This window comes from Rhinatrema bivittatum, chromosome 2 (assembly GCF_901001135.1).
Source record: "Rhinatrema bivittatum chromosome 2, aRhiBiv1.1, whole genome shotgun sequence".
NCBI lineage: Eukaryota > Metazoa > Chordata > Amphibia > Gymnophiona > Rhinatrematidae > Rhinatrema > Rhinatrema bivittatum.
In genome coordinates, this window is record NC_042616.1 from 614,648,304 (window position 1) to 614,667,990 (window position 19,687).

General features: G+C 46.6%; 1 protein-coding gene across 1 annotated transcript in view; it reads left to right on the forward strand.

Moving 5' to 3' along the window:
- The window catches only part of LOC115085314 (desmoglein-1-gamma-like), a 136,860-nt gene that overhangs the window by 111,231 nt on the left and 5,942 nt on the right, over positions 1-19,687 (forward strand). The window contains exons 17-18 of the mRNA XM_029591173.1: positions 1,444-1,507; positions 17,206-17,423. Coding sequence (XP_029447033.1) covers positions 1,444-1,507; positions 17,206-17,423 — 282 coding nt within the window. The remainder of the gene's footprint in view (positions 1-1,443; positions 1,508-17,205; positions 17,424-19,687) is intronic.

Below are 19,687 nucleotides of genomic sequence, written 5' to 3' on the forward strand. Positions count from 1 at the left end.
GTTTGGGTCCGACGAGGGGTCCGGGAGCGGAACCGCGATGGACCACGTGACGTCGGCGTCACGTCGGAGTGACGCGGACGTCACGTGATTCCCCACGCGTCCGCTCCTGGACCCTCACGGAACTTTTGGCCAGCTTGGGGAGTTTTGGTAAGTCTTGGGGGAGGGGGGATTAAGGAGGGTGAGGGGTTTAAATTTTTATTTAGATCAACAATCGCGATTTCCAACGTATTCAACATAGCTATGTTGAATACGTTGGAAATCCGATCGTTTACGCCTCATCATTTTTTTAAGTTAAAAAAAAAAAAAATAAGTTGCGTTTTCCATTTAGGTTCAAAACGAATGCACACCCCTAGCTGCAATCATAGTCTTATTATCACAGCCATGCAGGGTGGTTCAAGATAATTCCCCAGACAGAGCAGCACAGGGATCAAGAGCAGAGCAGGGAAGGATCTTCTGCCTGACTGTGCACCTCCCCCTTGGGTTGAGCCTGCAGGTTCAGGCAGGGGTTCAGGCCAGTTCAGCAACCAGGAGACAGTCCGAGGGCAAGGAGATTCATGGTGAACAAGAACCAGGACAGATGAGTTGTCAGGGACAGAGCAAGGCAGGAAACAGGGCAGACCAGAGGACAGGACCTGGGAAAAGGCAGGGACAGAGTAAAAGGCAAGGCAAAACAGGGTTGCAAGAGAAGGCTGGGACCAGATAAACAAGATACCAGTGAGACAAGGACAGGAACAAGGCAAAACAAGAGCAGGGCAAGCAGGACAAAATCAAACAAGGACAGACAAACAAGGACAGACAATGGACAGGAAGGCCACTGGAAAGCCCTATAAGAGACAGGGACACAAGGGACAGGAGGACTACTAGACAAGGAAACAGATTGGCAAAAGTAAAACATACAAGCAAAACTGGAACCTAGTCAAAACAAGATACGTGCAAGGGTGGCCACAGCAGACAGTAATGGAGACTTGATGATGAGGCTGTGAGTGAGGCAGGCTTTTAAGGCATGGCAGGGCTGCCTCATGTGCCTTTAAGGCAAGCCTGCACAGCTCAGACTGCAGCCCTCTGAGGACCCCTGCAGGCAGGAGGGCTGCACAGCAACCAGGGTCATTACACTTGTGATTTGCATAATGTATGTGCCTCAAAATATCATTGGTCACATTTGTGTATAGGTTGTATCCAGGTGGGACCACACTCTGGTGTTGAGAAGAGAATGGAAGATACAGTACAGTCTTTTCATCAATACTGAATTATATCACTACGTCATATCACATTACTAAATGTTCTTCTAAGGAAAGTTGAGACATTAGACGGAGTGAATTAATACCTAAACCAGCTTTCAGCGTGGGAGAAATGTATCACTCATAATATTATATTTTATATTTATATGTTTTATTTAAAAATAAAATAATGGTAATGAAATAATTCAAATATTCATTACTGCAGGACGTCTCAAATTTGTGTGTACCATCAGGAGCTACGCACATACATGACCGTGGAGACAACTCTGGTAAGTAGACACACGTTTGTTCTTAAATGGGACTATGTGAGTTTGCAGTGTGGGTACATCATGAGCCACAGAAATGGTAATTACTAGAATGCTACTGTCACTCTGACATACATAGGGAGGATGAATACAGTACTGGTTTGAGCAATGGATTATGATTCAAGAGAAGTACTGGGATATGAATTTCAGATTCCTTTCTCTCCACAGCCTTGCACAAAACACTATCTCCTTGTACCTACAGAAGCTAGTTGAAAACAAGGCATTTACTATATTCAACCTTTCTCAGTCTACAAAAAAATTAAAAATATAAAAAACTATAAGTATCACTGGCATAGTCATCAATCCTAGCAGCTGATAATATGAATAATCAGATTGTAATGGAATGTAAACCAGGAGATCTGACATTAAATCTTTCTGCTACAGACACTCGTAACCTTGGGCAAGTCAATTTGGGCATGATTTATCCAAATTTGTGATTTTATACTGTCACCTTCTGTTTTAATTGTGGTATGAAGGAGGGGTTATGAGTTATATATATGTATATGTTTGCTAGCTACTGCTACAAGTGGTCAGTAGTGTCCTGCTTTCCCCCCTAGCAGTGTAGTATGTTAAGATATATATATAATATTAACATCCCTATTCTCCAAGTAATTCAAAAACCCAAGGATGTATGCTATGTGTTTTTCTAAATAAGAGGTGGATATTTATAAAAGAGTTTGCATGTACGTAAAATGTATACAAACTGCAAATGTGTGAGTGAAGTGTGACTAAGTATGTATAGAGAAGGGCAACCAAAATGATAAAGGGGATGGAACAGCTCCCATATGAGGAAAGGCTAAAGAGGTTAGGGCTGTTCCACTTGGAGAAGAGATGGCTGAGGGGGGAATATGATAGAGGACTTTAGAATCATAAGAGATCCAGAATGGGTAAATGTGAATCTGTTACTAGGGATGTGCATTTGTTTGCAATGAAATAAGAAATAAAGACGATATTTCCTATTTCATTGAGTTTTGGGGGGGCCGCCAAAACGATAAGAAACCCACAAAATTTTGTGTGGTTTTCTTATCGTTTTTGGGGAGGGGAGAAAGGGCACATAAAAAAAACAAACCCCAAACCCACCCCAACCCTTCAAATTTAATTAATTGCAACCTCCCACCCTCCTGACCCCCCCAAGACGCCGAAAGTCCATGTTTTTCCAGCGGGGTCCCAAGAGCGATCTCCCCCTCTCGGGCCATCAGCTGCCACTAATCAAAATGGCGCCGATAGCCCTTTGCCCTTATCATGTGACCCGAGCTATCGGTGCCATTGGTCGGCCTCTGTCACATGGTGGGAGCAATGGATGGCCGGCGCCATCTTAAAAAATGGCTCCTGGACATGACCTTTGCCTTGCCTTCTCATATCTCCTTGTCTGCCACCTGCCCTGACTTCTGCCTGTTCAATGACGCCTCTACAGTCTCTACTCTGGACTTGGCCTTTCAGGCTTCGGCCTGTTCTTACCTGGGCACCCCCTGTCTGACTCCCGTTCCTCTTGGCGCCTGGATCTCCGGGACTCAGCCTCATCCAGTTCAGACTCTCCATTACTTCCGTTGAAGGCCACAGCTGACCACCTCCTCGTCTACCAGAAGACCTTGAATGGAAGCCCACCTAACTCCAGCCGGCCCCAGCACCCAAGGGCTTAACCTGTGGGGAACGAGGGCTAATACTGGCAAAGCTCCAGCTGTCCTCTGTCAGTCATCCAGCTCCGTCTACCAACAGTGGGGACCAATAGGGCCCGCCCTACGGGTAGCATCAACCCCACCTCGGCTCAAGGGTCCACCTCCTGTGCAACAGGTTGCAAGGGCCATGGACTCGGTGGAGCCGTGTGCCCTCCAGGCCATCCCGGCCTCGTCTCTAAAGTACAAGAACAGCAATGATTCCTTGAGGCATTGGCCTCCTCCATCAAGCATCTACACGCTCGGCTTGACGCCCAATCTGGTCACTCAGTTCCAGTACCAACTTCAGCCAACCAACAGCCATCTCCCTCCTCTTCCAGTGCCTTGCTGGCCCTACCAGCTCAGCCTCACTTCAACGGTGATTCTAAGCTCTGCAGAGGGTTTATCAACCAATGCTATATGCAGTTTCCTCTGCAGCTGTCCATCTTCCAAGATGAACTTACAAAGGTCACCTTCATCCTGTCCCGATTGGAGGGTAAGGTATTGGCCTGGGCCATCCCTGTGGGAGCAGTCAAATTCACTCCTACAAGAATTATCTCGCTTTGTGACTGTCTTCTGTCGGACTTTTGATGACCCAGAGCAGCATGCTGTGGCAAGTGCTAATCTTCTTCATTTGTGGCAAGGTCAATGAAGCCTGTTTGATTATATTATAGAATTTCGGACTCTGGCTACAGAGCTTTCCTGGCAGCCCATGAGTTCCCATCCTCTCTCTCGAGAATCTTATTGACCTGACCGGCCAAATCGACCATCACCTCCAACAGCGCCATCGGGAGAATCGGATGCCCAGGAGGTCCACTTTGGAGCGCTCCCGCTCACCACCACCTACCACGAGACCCACCTCTGGCAGGACTCCCTCGCTTGCTAAGGTGGAAGAGCCCATGCAGTTGGGCCAGGGGAAGCTGTTCCCGGAAGAGCGCTTCTGGCGGAAGCAATCGGACCTATGTCTATATTGTGGAGCGTCAGGCCATCATCTTCAGACCTGTCCAGTCCATTCGGGAAACTCCCGAGCCTAAGTTCAGCAGGGGTCCTGAACTTGGGCACTACTTCTCCAGCCCCGCAGCTATCCTTACCAGTTACATTAACCTGGGACTCCCTGTCCTTCCCTTTCCTTGCTGTGATAGATTCCGGAGCAGTGGGAAATTTTATTCTCAAGGACCTAGTTCAGCCTTTAGGTATTGCTACCCATCCTTTGGAAACTTCCTTGTGTATTGCATCCATTTATGGTGAGCTATTACCCAGCCGGATCTCCTTGATAACTGAGCCAGTTCGTCTCCTTACTGGCACACTTTGCGTTGAAGAAGTTGAATTTCTTGTCCTAGAAAAATTGATTCACCCGGTGGTCCTGGGACTACCCTGGCTCCAGCATCATTCTCTCCAGTTTGACTGCGGATCCCTCCAACTTGTTGAATGGAGCCCAGCTTGTCATCAGACCTGTTTGAAAAAGGTGGTATCACCTCCTACAGTTGCTCTAGCAACCACTTCCTCCAGCATTCCAGCTCCATATGCAGACTTTGAAGATGTCTTCTCAAAACCGAAGGCTGATATCCTTCCACCTCTTTGGATGTTTGATTGTCCTATCTAGCTTTTGACTGGTATCACACCCCTTCGGGGCCGGACCTATCCTTTGTCACAACCGGAGACCCAAGCCATGATGGAGAATATCTGAGAGAACCTAGCTAAAGGGTTCATTTAACCATCAACTTCTGCTGGAGCGGGATTTTTCTTTGTCATGAAGAAAGACAGATCCTTAAGGCCGTGTATCAATTATTGCAGCTTAAATGCCATAACTCGTAAGGACAAGTATCCTCTACCTCTGATCTCCAAACTGTTTGATCGTCTCCAAGGGGCCTCCATCTTTACTAAATTAGACTTATGTGGAGCCTACAACCTGGTATGCATACACCCTGAAGACATCTGGAAAATGGCCTTTAATACCAGGGATGGGCATTACGAATACCTGATAATGCCCTTCAGCCTTTGTAATGCCACAGCTGTATTTCAGTGAATGATCAACGAGATATTCCGAGACCTCCTGTATGTCAAGGTAGTTGCTTACCTTGACGACATTCTTGTCTTTTCTAAGGATCTCGCTACGCACCTTGCAGATGTTTGCACGGTCCTCCAACATCTCCTTGAGAACCATCTTTTTGCCAAGTTGGACAAGTGTCTCTTTGAACAATCCAGTCTGCCTTTTCTAGGATATATTATTTCGCAACAAGGGTTTTCCATTGGCCCAGAGAAACTCAAGGGAATCCAAGACTGGCCCCGGCCTGTGGGCCTCCGAGCTTTACAACGGTTCCTCGGTTTCACAAATTACTACCGCCATTTAATTGCCAACTATTCTACTCTGGCAGCTCCTCTCACAGCTATGATCCCTAAGGGTTGTGACACTCGGAACTGGACTCCGGAAGCCCTTACAGCCTTTCAGTGCCTTAAAGAGGCCTTCCTCGCTAGACCATGTCGCCTTCACCCGGACCCAAACCGCCCCTTCCTGGTTGAAGTGGATGCCTCTGCTATCGGGGCCAGGGTAGTTTTGAGCCAGCACTCATCATCTGGGTCCCTGATCCCGTGTTCCTTTTTCTCTCACAAGTTCTCACCCGCAGAACAGAATTACAGTATTGGTGATCGAGAATTACTTGCAATTCAGTTGGCCTTAGAGGAATGGCGCCTTTGGTTAGAAGATGCACAACACAAATTTACAATTTTCACTAATCACAAAAACCTCGAGCACCTGAGTCATGCCCAGCATCTCAATGCTCGTCAGGCCCGATGGGCCCTGTTCTTTTCCAGGTTTAATTTTGAACTCCAGTATCGCCCAGCAGAGAAATATTTCTGGGCTGATGCCTTATCTCACTCCTTCAAACCCGAAGATATTCCTGAAGAACCTAGTCACATCATCGATCCTACATATATCTGCTTGTCTGCGACTCTTCCAGTCCCTTCTGGGAAAACTGTTGTGCCATGACGCCTCCATGAAAGAGTTCTCTGATGGGCACATGATTCTAAGTTCGCCAGTCACCCAGGATGGGCGCAAACTCTTGCCTTACTCCAGCGATTTTTTTCTGGTGGCCCACTATGGCCTCTGACGCTAGAGTATATGTTGATTCCTGCAATACCTGTGCCCGACAGAAACACCCGGTCGGTCGACCCTGGGGCCTGCTCCAGCCACTTCCTCCTCCAGAGGAACCGTGGATACATCTTTACACGGATTTCATTGTAGATTTGCTGCCATCTAAAGGACATAATGTCATATGGGTCATCATCGACAGGTTTTCAAAAATGGCCCATTTTGTTCCACTGCCTGGCCTACCTTCTGCTCCAAAATTGGCATGCCTGTTTTTCCTCCATATATTTCATTTGCACGGCTTACCCAAAGACATAGTCTCGGACAGATGTCCCCAGTTTGTCACCCACTTCTGGCGCGCTCTGTGCTGCAAGTTCAGCATTAACATCAGTAACACCACAACCTATCATCCACAGGCCAACGGTCAAGCCGAACACATGAACTGTTCTCTAAAGGCCTTTCTCCACGCCTACATAATGATCGGCAGGACAACTGGGCAGAACTTCTTCCTTAGGCAGAGTTTTCCCACAACTCCCACATCGCCGCTGTCACAAGAGTGTCGCCATTTTCTATTGTTTATAGCAGGCATCCATGGCCTCCACTACCTATTCCACTGTCTGTACCCTCTCCAGCTGCGCAAGCCACTGCTGATGCCCTCAAGACTGTATGGAATCAGACTTCATCTGCGCCAAGCAGCGATCCGAGCTAAGAAGTCCACGGACACCCATCGACGCTCTGCTCCTGAGTTCCTTCGTGGTCAAAAGGTCTGGTTAAGTTCACAATATATTCGCCTCAAGATACCATCTCAAAGATTTGCACCTAGATACATTGTACCTTTTCCAGTCACCCGTCGTATCAGACCTGTTACCTACCAGCTCTGGTTGCCACTAACTCTGGGAATTCACAACACATTCCATGTGTCGCTTTTGAAGCCGGTGATTTTCTTTTAGCCTTCTCGCAAGGTTCCTGAACCACCTCATCTGTTTGCTGAGTCTGATACCACTTACAAGGTCCACAAAGTTCTTGATGTCGCCATAGGGGTCATTGGTGGGAATACCTCCTTTCCTGGGAGGGCTATGGCCCAGAAGAAAATTCTTAGGAGCTAGCTTGTAACACACTTATGAATTCCTGTCAAGAGAGGATTTCCACGTGGTGGCTCATGCTCTAATCATCTCTATACTAGATTCTTGCAATGCACTAAATATGGGATTAAGAAATAAAGCCCTATATAGAGTAGAAGTTGTTCAAACCAATGCTTCAAGACTAATTGTCAGACTTAAAGCCCACAGGAGCATATTTGTCCAATACTGAAGTCCTTGCATTGGCTTTCAGTTTTCTGGCATTCCCACTTTTACGATCCATGCTTTAGTTTTCAAGACTTTGCATAACCCAGGTCTAGTTTTTTTTAAGGGAAAAGATGTCCCTATAAATCTTATAATGAATTTGAGATCTTCTGAGTGCCCATTTGGAGCTTTCCTTGTTGAGAACGATCAGACTGTACAGTGCAAGAAATAGGGTCTTTTGTTTTGTTATGTGGGCCTTAAAGCATGCAATGGTCTCCCCAAGGAACTCATGATGTTAGACCAGTATTTAATTTTAAGAAAAAATGTGAAAGCCTTATGGCTATTCATTCTCCAATGCATTTTTCTGCCTTTGGGAGTTTTCCTTCTGTGAATCTGCCACTAATAGGCCTTAGCTGTAGTAAGATGGGATATGATGATATGGGCTGCTGCTACTACATATGTTTGATAATAATTGGTGGATCTGTATGGGTTGTTGGTATAATTTTATATACAATAGACCTGTTTACTTTCTATCATATCAGTTTATTGTGTAATTTTTTTAAAACTGGATTATTATGTTGTGTCATATTATTATTATTTTAGCTTTTGGTGATAGTTAAAAGTATTTCTTATTATGTTTTAATATGTTGTGTAATAAGAAGTCATATATGTTGTTTATTTGTGATGTTGTCCACTGTACTAAATAGACTTATTGTGAGGTTTTATTTTATTAAATTTTTAATGCCTTGATTGTTTTATGCTTCATTATATATTATATTATGTTTTAAATTTTGTAAGTATCTTCAAACAATTTGCTTGCATAGAAACAAGACATACATTGAAATTAAAATATTTCATTTAATTTTATCTCACATCAAATTTCAGAAGACTCTATGGGGTCAATTTTCAAAGGATACTGAATGTCAGACTTAGCTGATCAAAGTTTGGCCAGATAAGTTACCCTCTTTTGATTTAGGCCTGCTATTTGGCCAGCCAGACTTAGCCAGCCACCAAGCCAGGGGGCAGCATAATGCCTTTCTGGTTGGGTAGGGGCAGGCCAACTAAACTCCAACCTCTCCTCACCCCCTCCTCTCTCCCACCGCTCTCTCTCTCTTGCCTCCAAACCTGCATCCCTCCCTTTCTCTTCTCCTGCCCCTTCTCTTCTTCCCACCACACCACCTTACTCTTTCTATCTTCCCTCCTCTCCAGGATCTCTCTTCCCCCTTACATGCCGATCACAGCAGGAGGAAGAGAATGGATGTTTCTTGGGCTACATTCACCTCCTCCTCCTCCTCCTCTGTTACCTGGCCCAGCTGCTGCTTTGAACCACATGGCAATACAGAGCCCCACACTGTGGAAAGGTCAGAGGTGCAGAGCTGGAGGATGTGGCTGATTCGTCATTGCTCTCCTCCTCCTGCCCCTGCCTGATCTGGCTCCTACAATGATTCTACAAGAAGGGCCAGATTTTAGTGGGGCCATGGTCACTGTGGTCTACCCCATTCCAACACCTATTTAGCCAGCAAAGTCTTCTCAATGGACTTATGTCCTCTCTGGTTGTCCCTATTTTGCCAGCTAGATTCCACTGAAAATAAGCCCCTGTATGATTTTAATGGACAATATTATAGGGATGTGAATCATTTTTCTGACGATTGAAAATATCGGAAGATATTTTCAAACTCGGCAGAATTCGGGGGGCCCTCGAACCCGATAGAAAAACCCCACGAAATTTTTTGTGGGGTTCTCTTATAGTTTGGGGGGGAGAGAAAGGGCACTTAAAAATAAACCCCAAACCCACCCATTCAGTGCTCCTACCATGTGACAAGGGCCGGCCAATGGCACAGATACTCTGTCACATGCTAAGGGCAAAGGGCCATCGGCGCCATTTTGATTAGTGGCAGCCGATGGCCCGAGAGCGGGAGATCACTCCCAGGACCTCCGCTGGTCCACCAGATACTTTAAAAATTTTGGGGGTGTCGGGAGGGTGGGGGAGGCGAAAGAATTAAATTTAAAGGGTCGAGATCAGATCACGTGATGCACTGAGCATAGAGGATGTGATTCCTTTACGCTCGGCGTCCAGCCTCTTGAATCGACCTCCATCTGCACCCCAGACGCCAGCTAGGGGCGCATACAAGCATAGGGGCATAGCCCTTAGAGGTACAGAACATAGATCTGGGCATGCCGGCTCGCCCTGTTAGGGCTGCAAAGGAGAAGGGAAAAGAACGGTTAGCTCCGTCTGTGCCTTCCAACATGGCCGCCGCGGTGAACCTAGCCGATCAGCCTGTTATCCCAGCGTTAGCTGAGATAAAAGCGGCAGTACTCGAGGCGTTGGGGCCCGAATTAAAATCAATATCGACGGCGGTGGCTGAAATCTCAGTCAATTTAAATAAATTTGAAAGCCGCTGTGCTGACTTAATCGGGTCTCTGAGAACCAAGATGGCCTCCACAACGTGCAATCGGAGCTTGCTGTGCTGCGGGCAGAAGTGAGTAAGAACACAGCGAAACTTGAGGACTTGGAGAACCGCGCCAGGCGATCTAATTTGCGCTTTATTGGATTGCCCGAATCTATTGAGGATCGTGCGCTACCTGCCCTGCTTGAAAATTGGCTCACTAAAGAGTTGGCGCTCACCTCCGCACATGGCGTTCTGCGCGTAGAGAGGGCGCACAGGCTCGGAGCTAAAAGGCCTGCGGATGAAAAACCCCGGGTGGTAGTGGCAAAAATCTTCAATTTTGCACACAAACAGGAGATCCTGACTGCCATGCGCAAGGGCCGCAACCTTCACTACGAGAATCATCGGGTTTTGATCTTCCAAGACTTTTCGTCTGCGGTGACTGCGCAGCGGCGCGCGATGGCTCCAATCTGTACTCAATTACTGGCACGGGGAGTGAAGGCCTCATTGCTATACCCGGCCAGATTGCGGGTCACCACCGAGGCTGGTGTTAAGTGGTACACATTAGAGATGTGAATCGTGTCCTGGATCGTCTTAACGATCGATTTCGGCTGGGAGGGGGAGGGAATCGTATTGTTGCCGTTTGGGTGTGTAAACTATCGTGAAAATCGTTAAAATCGTGAGCCGACACACTAAAACCCCCTAAAACCCACCCCCGACCCTTTAAATTAAATCCCCCACCCTCCCGAACCCCCCCCCCCCAAATGCATTAAATAACCTGGGGATCCAGCGGTGGTCCAGAACGGCGGCGGTCCGGAACGGCCCCCTCAATTGAATCCTGTTGTCTTCAGCCGGCGCCATTTTGCAAAATGGCCGCCGCAAAATGGCGGCGGCCATAGACAAAAACGATTCGACGCAGGAGGTCGTTCCGGACCCCCGCTGGACTTTTGGCAAGTCTTGTGGGGGTCAGGAGGCCCCCCCAAGCTGGCCAAAAGTTCCTGGGAGTCCAGCGGGGTTCAGGAAGCGATTTCTTGCCGCGAATCGTTTTCCGTACGGAAAATGGCGCCGGCAGGAGATCGACTGCAGGAGGTCGTTCAGCGGGGGTTCCGGACCGCCGCTGAACGACCTCCTGCAGTCGATCTCCTGCCGGCGCCATTTTCCGTACGGAAAACGATTCGCGGCAAGAAATCGCTTCCTGAACCCCGCTGGACTCCCAGGAACTTTTGGCCAGCTTGGGGGGGCCTCCTGACCCCCACAAGACTTGCCAAAAGTCCAGCTGGGGTCCGGAACGACCTCCTGCGTCGAATCGTTTTTGTCTATGGCCACCACCATTTTGCGGCGGCCATTTTGCAAAATGGCGCCGGCTGAAGACAACAGGATTCAATTGAGGGGGCCGTTCCGGACCGCCGCCGTTCTGGACCACCGCTGGATCCCCAGGTTATTTAAAGCATTTGGGGGGGGTTCAGGAGGGTGGGGGATTTAATTTAAAGGGTCGGGGGTGGGTTTTAGGGGGTTTTAGTGTGCCGGTTTTCCTGCCCTCCCCCTTCCCCCGATTTACGATTTTTTAACGATAAATCGGGGGAATTGGTATTGTATCGTGGCCCTAACGATTTTTGACGATTTAAAATATATCGGACGATATTTTAAATCGTCAAAAAACGATTCACATCCCTAGTACACATCGCCCCAGGAGGCTCGTGCGCTGTTGGTGGCGTCTGGGGCGGTAGCTGACGGCCCTACTGCTTCTTCCTCGCCGACGGGAGCTGTTGCTTAGGCCTTGTTTGAGCAGACCGGATCGATCCTGGTAGTTTACTTGGATTTCACCTTTTAAGTGAAGCCCACGTTTTTGGTTTTTTTCCTTCTCTTTTTCATTTTTGGCTGTTTCAGTTGTGCCGCTGACACAGTGGACCCAGGGGGAAGAGCATACACACTTTTATTGTTTGGTCTTTTTTGCCTGTTTGTTCCCTCTGGTCGCTGGGATTTGTATGTTTTTACTGCACCTACTGGCGCTTCCGTTAACTATTTCCTTCTGGCCAGTCAACCTGCAGAGCACGAAGCGGCCAAAGTTTATATCTGGACTGAACTAATTGCACAGTTTCGGTGTTGTCCGAAAGCTGGTTGGGAGCCATTTATGTTCTGCTTCCTTTTGTGGGGTTTTTTGTTTTTTTTTTTCAACTCAGTGGAATGTTTTTGCGGGACTCCCCGTTGTTTTCTAGACACTGACATTGGGCGAGAGCATGAACCCCGGGATAAATCTTTCTTTGTCTTTTTCTTTTTTATCGTTTTGCCTGCGGGTTGTAAATGTGGTCATCTTTTACAGGTTCTTTATACCCTGTCCATGTTTAGGGGTGGTTTATATTTGTTATGTTTGAACGCTATTTGACTTGATACTGCCTGTTTTACATCTCCTTTGGATTGGGGGGCTATGATTGTTCATACCCTTTCTCGTTCATGCGGCTCCTTGCTGGTAATAACTCTGTTGTTTTCAAACAGGGTTGGCTTCTGGGATGTACTGTTTGACACATGGGTCTTATAATCCCGAGTTCCTTCTTTATGTTTCATGTTTATTGTTCTGTGATGCAGATGGAGGGGGGGTGGGGGAGGGGGGAAGGCCAGCATGGTAGTGATCTCGCTGATACAGGGACAGGAAGTCCTTGTTGGGGATATGGTAAGGCGAATTAGGGGTGGGGTTGGGGTAATTGGGTTGGTTTGGGGGGGGGGGGGGTTGTGGGATCGAGTCTCCTGGGGACGGTGGTTGACCAGTTATGGTGTTTTGGTCAGTCCTGGTGGATTAGGGGGGGGGGCCTCGGCTGGGAAAGCCTCTGCCTCATTCAAATTGGATTTGGATCTCATTACATAATCCACTCATAATATTCATCCTCTAATATGGCCCTTAATTTAGTCACTTGGAACATCTGTGGGATAAATTCTCCCATTAAGCGCTCTAAAATTCATACTCTCCTTAAGCGTAAAGGCGCAAACATTGCATTTCTACAGGAGACGCACCTCACGGATGGGGAACACGAGAAGTTAAGTAAACTCTGGGGGGGCCAGGTGTATTATGCCTCTGGCACGACTAAGTCTGCGGGAGTAGCCATATGGATTAAGTCTCAGTTGCCCCTCCAGGTTCATTCTACTATCCAAGATCCTTTGGGGCGGTTTCTCCTTTTGGAAGCTGAGATCTTTCAGACTAAGGTGATTTTGTGTAATATCTACGCTCCCAATACCTATAGTCCTAGCTTTTATCAGGATATTTATCGTCACCTTTTACCATATGCAGCGGAGTGTTTGTTGATTGGGGGAGACTTTAATACGGTCCGTGATGACCAGTTGGATAGATCTTCTCCAGCGAGCTCACAGGGGGTACACGGCAGGGGGCCAACTTTTTTGGAGCACTCCTTTCGTCTGATTGATGTATGGCGGGTGTTACACCCTGGAGAGAAGGATTTTACCCACATATCTCGGGCTCATGGCACCCTCTCTAGGATTGATTATTTTTTAGTTAGCGCACATCTATTGTCGCAGGTGGGGGACGTAGCCATAGGAGATATTGTTATCTCGGATCACGCCCCGGTGTCATTGGCTGTGCGCCTGGGCCATGCTCCTAATGTTACTTTCCAGTGGCGATTCCCCTTTTATTTAGTGCAGGATGCTAAGTTTCAGGAATTTTTGCGAGCTCGCTGGACGGACTATGCCACCCTCAATGCTCAACACGCTGCGGATCCGATCCTGTTTTGGTACACTGCTAAAGCAGTGTTGAGGGGCGAGATTATTTCTTATATGGCACATCGGAAAAAAGCTATGAATCATAGAATTTTGACATTAACCCATAAGTTGCAAAGAGCCCGGGCGGCTTTAAATAATGGGAACTCCCACAGGTTGCGGGTGGACTATTTTACAATTCAGGGTGAATTAAATACACTTATTCATCAGAGGGCCCGAAAGAGTTTTCTTTATTACCAGTATAAACTTCATCAGCACAGTAATAAAGCAGGGAAAATGCTGGCCAACTTAGTGCGCTCGGTTAAGGGGTCCCGTTACATCCCGGCATTACGCTCCCATACGGGTGGAGTCCTGACAGCCACAAAGGACATACTCCGTAGGTTTAGGGAGTACTACTCGGATCTTTACACGTCCGACCATTGGGACCCGGAGGCTTGTGCTCGCTTCTGTGAGCAGTTGCCGATCCCCCGCCTGACCAGTGAACAGAAGGAGCGCCTGAACGGCCCGGTGACGTTGGCTGAAATCCAATCAATCATTCGTGGGGCGAAGGCTCTTAAGTCGCCGGGCCCGGATGGCTATGGGGCCGAGTTCTACAAATGTTTGCTTGACTTGGTGGGGGACCCTTTGGTGCAAGTGGTGGAGGCCCTGGTAGACAGAGGGTCCTTCCCTGCTCATGTTAATATGGCTAATATTGTTCTGATTCCCAAACCTGGGAAGGACACTCTGGCCCCCGATTCTTATCGCCCCATTTCACTTTTGAATTTTGACCAAAAGCTTCTTGCTAAGGTGTTGGCAGACCGCCTTGCGGTGATCCTTCCTACCTTAGTGGGGGCAGACCAGGTGGGCTTTGTTCGTAGGCGTTATGCGCTTACTAATATCCGAAAGGTATTAGCAGCAATGCACATGTGCCAGCAGATGGGAGCCCCCTTTCTAGCCGTTAGCTTTGACGCTGAAAAAGCATTCGACAGGGTGGAGTGGAACTATCTCTTTTGGGTGCTACGATACATGGGGTTCACTGGGTTCTACCTCAATGCCGTGAGTTTGTTATATCAGGCCCCGGAGGCAACGGTGGTGGCTAATGGTTCTTCTTCGGAGACTTTTTCTATCTCCCGAGGTACTAGACAAGGGTGCCCGTTGTCCCCTCTTTTATTTGTTCTTCAATTGGAACCTTTGTTACTGAAAATCCAACTGAGTAAAACGGTTAAGGGGTTTCGTTTCCAGTCCTCTACCTTTAAATATGCAGCCTTTGCTGACGATATTTTGGTTTTCCTTACTAATCCTCAGGCCTCTCTCTCCTCTTTACTTCGGATTTTTTGGGATTATGGTGTGTTTACCGGCTTCCGCTTAAACCTTACTAAGTCGGCGGCCTTACCATTTCCTGAGTCACTGGAGGCGGGTTGGGTGGCAGATTTTCCTTTGCAGTGGGCTGGCCCCTCGTTTAAATACCTCAGTATAGTTATCCCTCGGGACCTCTCTTCTATCTATAGATTAAATGTGTTCCCCTTGCTCAAATCTACTCAGGAAAAATTGGTTGCCTGGGCAGGCTTGCCCATCTCTCTGGGGGGTAGAGTCCACCTGTTTAAAATGATTATTTTGCCAAAATGGCTTTACCTATTCCAAAATCTGCCATTACAATTACGCACAGCGGAGCTTAAGCAGTTAGACAGGGCCCAAAGGCGCTTTTATTGGAGAGGGGGGAAGTCGCGAGTTCCCCTGGGCTGGATGAGGGGGCGTTGGGGACGGAGGGGCTTGGGGGTCCCAGACTTGGCTTTGTATAACTTAGCCAGCAATTTGAGACTGATCAGGGATTGGTTGCTCACCTCGTCAGCGGTCATACACCTTGCCGCGGATGCGCAACTGATGGCCTCTTTCTCACTCCATTTTATATTGCAGGCTCCGTCCAGCTCGATCCCTAGCCACTTGGGGAGAAGTATATTGGTTCGCCCATTGCGGACAGCCTGGCTTCGGCTCACCCGCATTCTACAGGTCCCCCGTGTCAATGCGTGGTTCTTGCCGGTTCGGGGGAATCCTGATTTCACACCGGGCACGTATAATGTGGCCTTTCAGCGCTGGCGCACTAAGGGGATCTCCCTATTGGGCCATGTTTTGTCGCCAGAGGGGACCCTATTACCTTTCACTGAACTTGGGGAAGTATACGGTATTCCTAAAGCTGATGTGTTTCCCTATCTACAGTTGAAACATTATGTCTCCTCGCTCCCCCTCGAGGTTCGGACACCATCACACTTTCCAGCGTTAGTCTCTTTGTTCTCTCTCACCCGCGAGCAGTTACCCTCTCTGGCCCGTTTTTATGCGAAGTTGCAACAGCTGACTGAGGTGGACTCTTGTTCCATTTTAGTACAAAGATGGAATAGTGATGGGGTGTTTGTCCTTAATAAACGTATTATTATTGCGGGTTTTAGGCGCATTTCCCAACTCTCAGTGAACTCCTACTACAGAGAGATGCAATATAAATTTTTCAGGAGAAGTTATATCTCTGCACAGGGGGCATTTTATTCACGAATTTTATCCTCCCCTGCCTGCGCCCGTTGTGGTAATTTGCGGGGCACGTTGTCTCACGCCTTTTGGGAGTGTCCAGCAATTCACTCTTTGTGGACCCGCGTGGTCCGTTACTTAGAACATTTGTTGGGAGTGACTATCCCGATATCCCCCCTGTGGCTTCTCTTTGGATGCATCTCTCCTTTGCGTGTTCGAGGTTGGGGAACCCGCTTGTTGATCCATAAGGCTTGTTTAGTAGGGAAGAAAGTGATTTTATTGCATTGGCGGGAGGTGTTGGCTCCTTCTTACTGGACATGGCGTAATTGCTTCCACCGACTGATGCTGATGGAGGCTGCCTCTATGCGTACTTCTCCCCGCCACCGGAAGAGATTTCTGGACGTCTGGGATGTCTATTTGCAATCATTGCCGCAACGTGTCCGCAGCTCGATCTACAATAAGGGCCTGTAATGCATATCTCATGGACTGACAGAGGATGCCTACTTGGATTTGTTCTTACCTGCCACCTTGGACTGGTGAAAACTTTGGACTCTTGTTTGGGGGCTGTCTACCCTGGGAGACTCAGGAGGGAGGGCATTCGGGGCTATTTGTCTGAGGGTTAAACAGCACATGTTTGTAACTTACTGGGAGGGTGGTGAAGGGTTAACCTACCTTCCGTGTTGTATTTTTGAAAAAACAATAAAAATTGTGTTAAAAAAAAAAAGGGTCGAGATGTTTTGGGGGTTTTTTTGGCACAACACAGCCGATTCAAACAGGTAAGAATCGCGGGAACGAAGATTTCCCGTGGTGTTTACCCGAACTCGATACCGGAAACGAGTCCGGTACCAATTCACATCCCTACAATATTATATGATTAGCAACATAAAATGAAAAAAGTAGCAAAATGTATTAACCTCATTTCTCAGCTGTCCAATAAAGCCTTCTGGCAGGGAGACCACACCTATAAGTAAGCAGAAGTAGAAAAAAATCGTTTACATTGAATATCTAACATAAAAACATCATTTGCTTTGTTTTTCAGGCATTTATACAAATACACATCTAATAGGAGTAACTGGAGCAGGCCTAGGAGCCGCTACTGCAGCAGGATTAGCAGGAGGATTTGGCGCAACAGACGGATATGGCAGAGACGAAGCTGGATTCTCCACTATGAGTGAACGAGTTGTGTCCATGGCTGGAGGAACAATGAGAGAAGGAGGTGGTTTAAATCCAGCATTCTTGGATAGCTATTTTAGCGAGGTAAAAAAAAAAAACGAAACATCTTTTTAATCTTTTATTAATGTGTGCAGGAATATCATGCATTATGTTTTCAAAAAAAAAAAAAAAAGGTCTCCCATTATGTGGTCATAACAAGACTCCTTGGAATACAGAACCATCCACACTTTTATGAACTATATCCATCCTTGCAGTAGAAAATCCACATACTTCGTGCTAATTTTGGCCGCTATTCTTTTTAGAATTTAGAAAATGTACCATCAGCATAACTTTAATTAGTTAACTTGTCTAATTAGTAAAAAAAAAGTCCCACATTATCCTAATCACAAATTATGTTACAGCTGCATTGTAATGACATATTTGAATCAGCCAAGCTGATTAAAATAGAAGCTTTAACTTAAACATACAGCAGACAAAATATCATGAGCAGATATAGTACAGTGTACATTAGTTGTCTTTCCTTTTCAGGAAACCAGGTGTTAAGTATTTGGTAAAATATAGGTTTTAATTTTGCACATCTTGGAGGTGTTCAAAAATTATGCACAGGAATAAATTTCCATGAACTAAGCTTTGCAGCATAACAAAAAATACACGACACTGAATATCTCCACATTGGCCCAATTTCATGGTTCATTAAATTTTCAGACTAGTAGCTAGTGATAATTATGGGCCCAGAACTCATTTAGCTAATTGTCATAATAACGAGTTAGTGTTAGTTTATTATGTATGGGAAGGATGAGCGCACTGAACTGAGAATCAATGAATTGCCTGAAACATGACGTCAAGCCTCCAAGCTGCTATTGCTCCTCTGTTAGAGCTTGGGCAGTATTCTTTACCTCCTGTACTTCCTCATTGTCAGAAGCCCCAGTCTCCTGCAATTCTGTGGCCACAGCAATGTCTGCAAAATTGGCCTCATATTCCAAAATTGTGGGAAATTTAATGTTGGCCTGGTGCTTTCTCCTGCTCATCTGCCAGCTCCCCTGATTCCTCCTGCTCTACTGCTAGTTGAGCGCTGCTCCTGTCTCCTGCTCTGCCGCTGCCAGTATCTGCCCATCTCAACAAGCAGCAGAGCATTTCTGCATTTCATACGCAAGGTGTGGAGCACCCTCTTCAAGTCCAAAGTCTCCTGGTAAACCTTGAGAAGTTGGGATTCCTGCCAGCATCATGCAGCTTACACAGCAAATGCAAAGCAAAGTAAAACAGCAATATTTGCTAGGAATGGAGAGGGAGTCGGGCGAGAATAGATGAGTGAGAGTGGGAGCTAAGGAATGAAGAATGGAGAGAAGGGTGAGAGACTGCATGAGAAGGAGGAAGAAATGGGAGGAGCATGGATAAAGGGGGTAGAAGGAGAGGATGAATGGGCAACAAGGAGAGGAGAATGAATGGGAAGCAGGCATGAGGAAGGAAGGATAGAATGAGGAAGAGGAAAGATAATTGAGGGGAAGGTGGGAAAAGAACAAGAACAGATGGCAAAGAGGTGAAGAGAAACCAGAGGAATCTTTATAAGAGGACAAGTTGTACAGAGGACAAAAAAAAAAAAAGAAAAAAGGGAATTAGGGAAAAGAAAGGAATAAAAGCAAAGGAACATTTTTTCATTTTTTAAAAAATGAAATAACATTTCATTGAAACATTTATAATAAATTCAGACTTTGTTCATATTAAGAAATGTGCATTTTTGCACATGTACCACATAAATGCTGCAGAACTTTATATTTACACCTTTTTTTGAAGAAGAAGATATTCAATAAATGTCTGGCATATATAGTTATAACAGTGCCTGAAATTTTCTACCGCCCACTGCAGCATCTGGCCCTGAACTGCTTCAGGGAAATGAGAATCTTGCTTATCACACTGTCCCAACAAGCGACTCTGTTCCTTCTCCCTTTTGTAATCTTTCATACAGTCCAGGCACCAGCAATGGTACAGGCCATACACCCCAGAGGTGTCTACATGAAGGTTTCCAACTACTAAAAACTTATAAACACAAAAACGGCTGATAAGATCTTAAGGCCCATCTAGTCTGCCCAAATTAATTCCTGGGGGAGTGCAAATTTGAGTTGTAAAGCTCACTGTTATTCTATTTGGATGAAAGGTGCTATATAAACCCAAATATGTATTGACTGATTTTATTGCTTATGCTTTTGTTGTAAATCTCCTCAAGCTCTCTGGAGAAAGGATTTATAAATGGAAAAAATATTACTATCATTGTTATTATATAAACTGCTGTACAAATACAGCATAAACAGTAGAAGAGTAGCCTCATCGGAAGACAGTATAATTGAAATTAT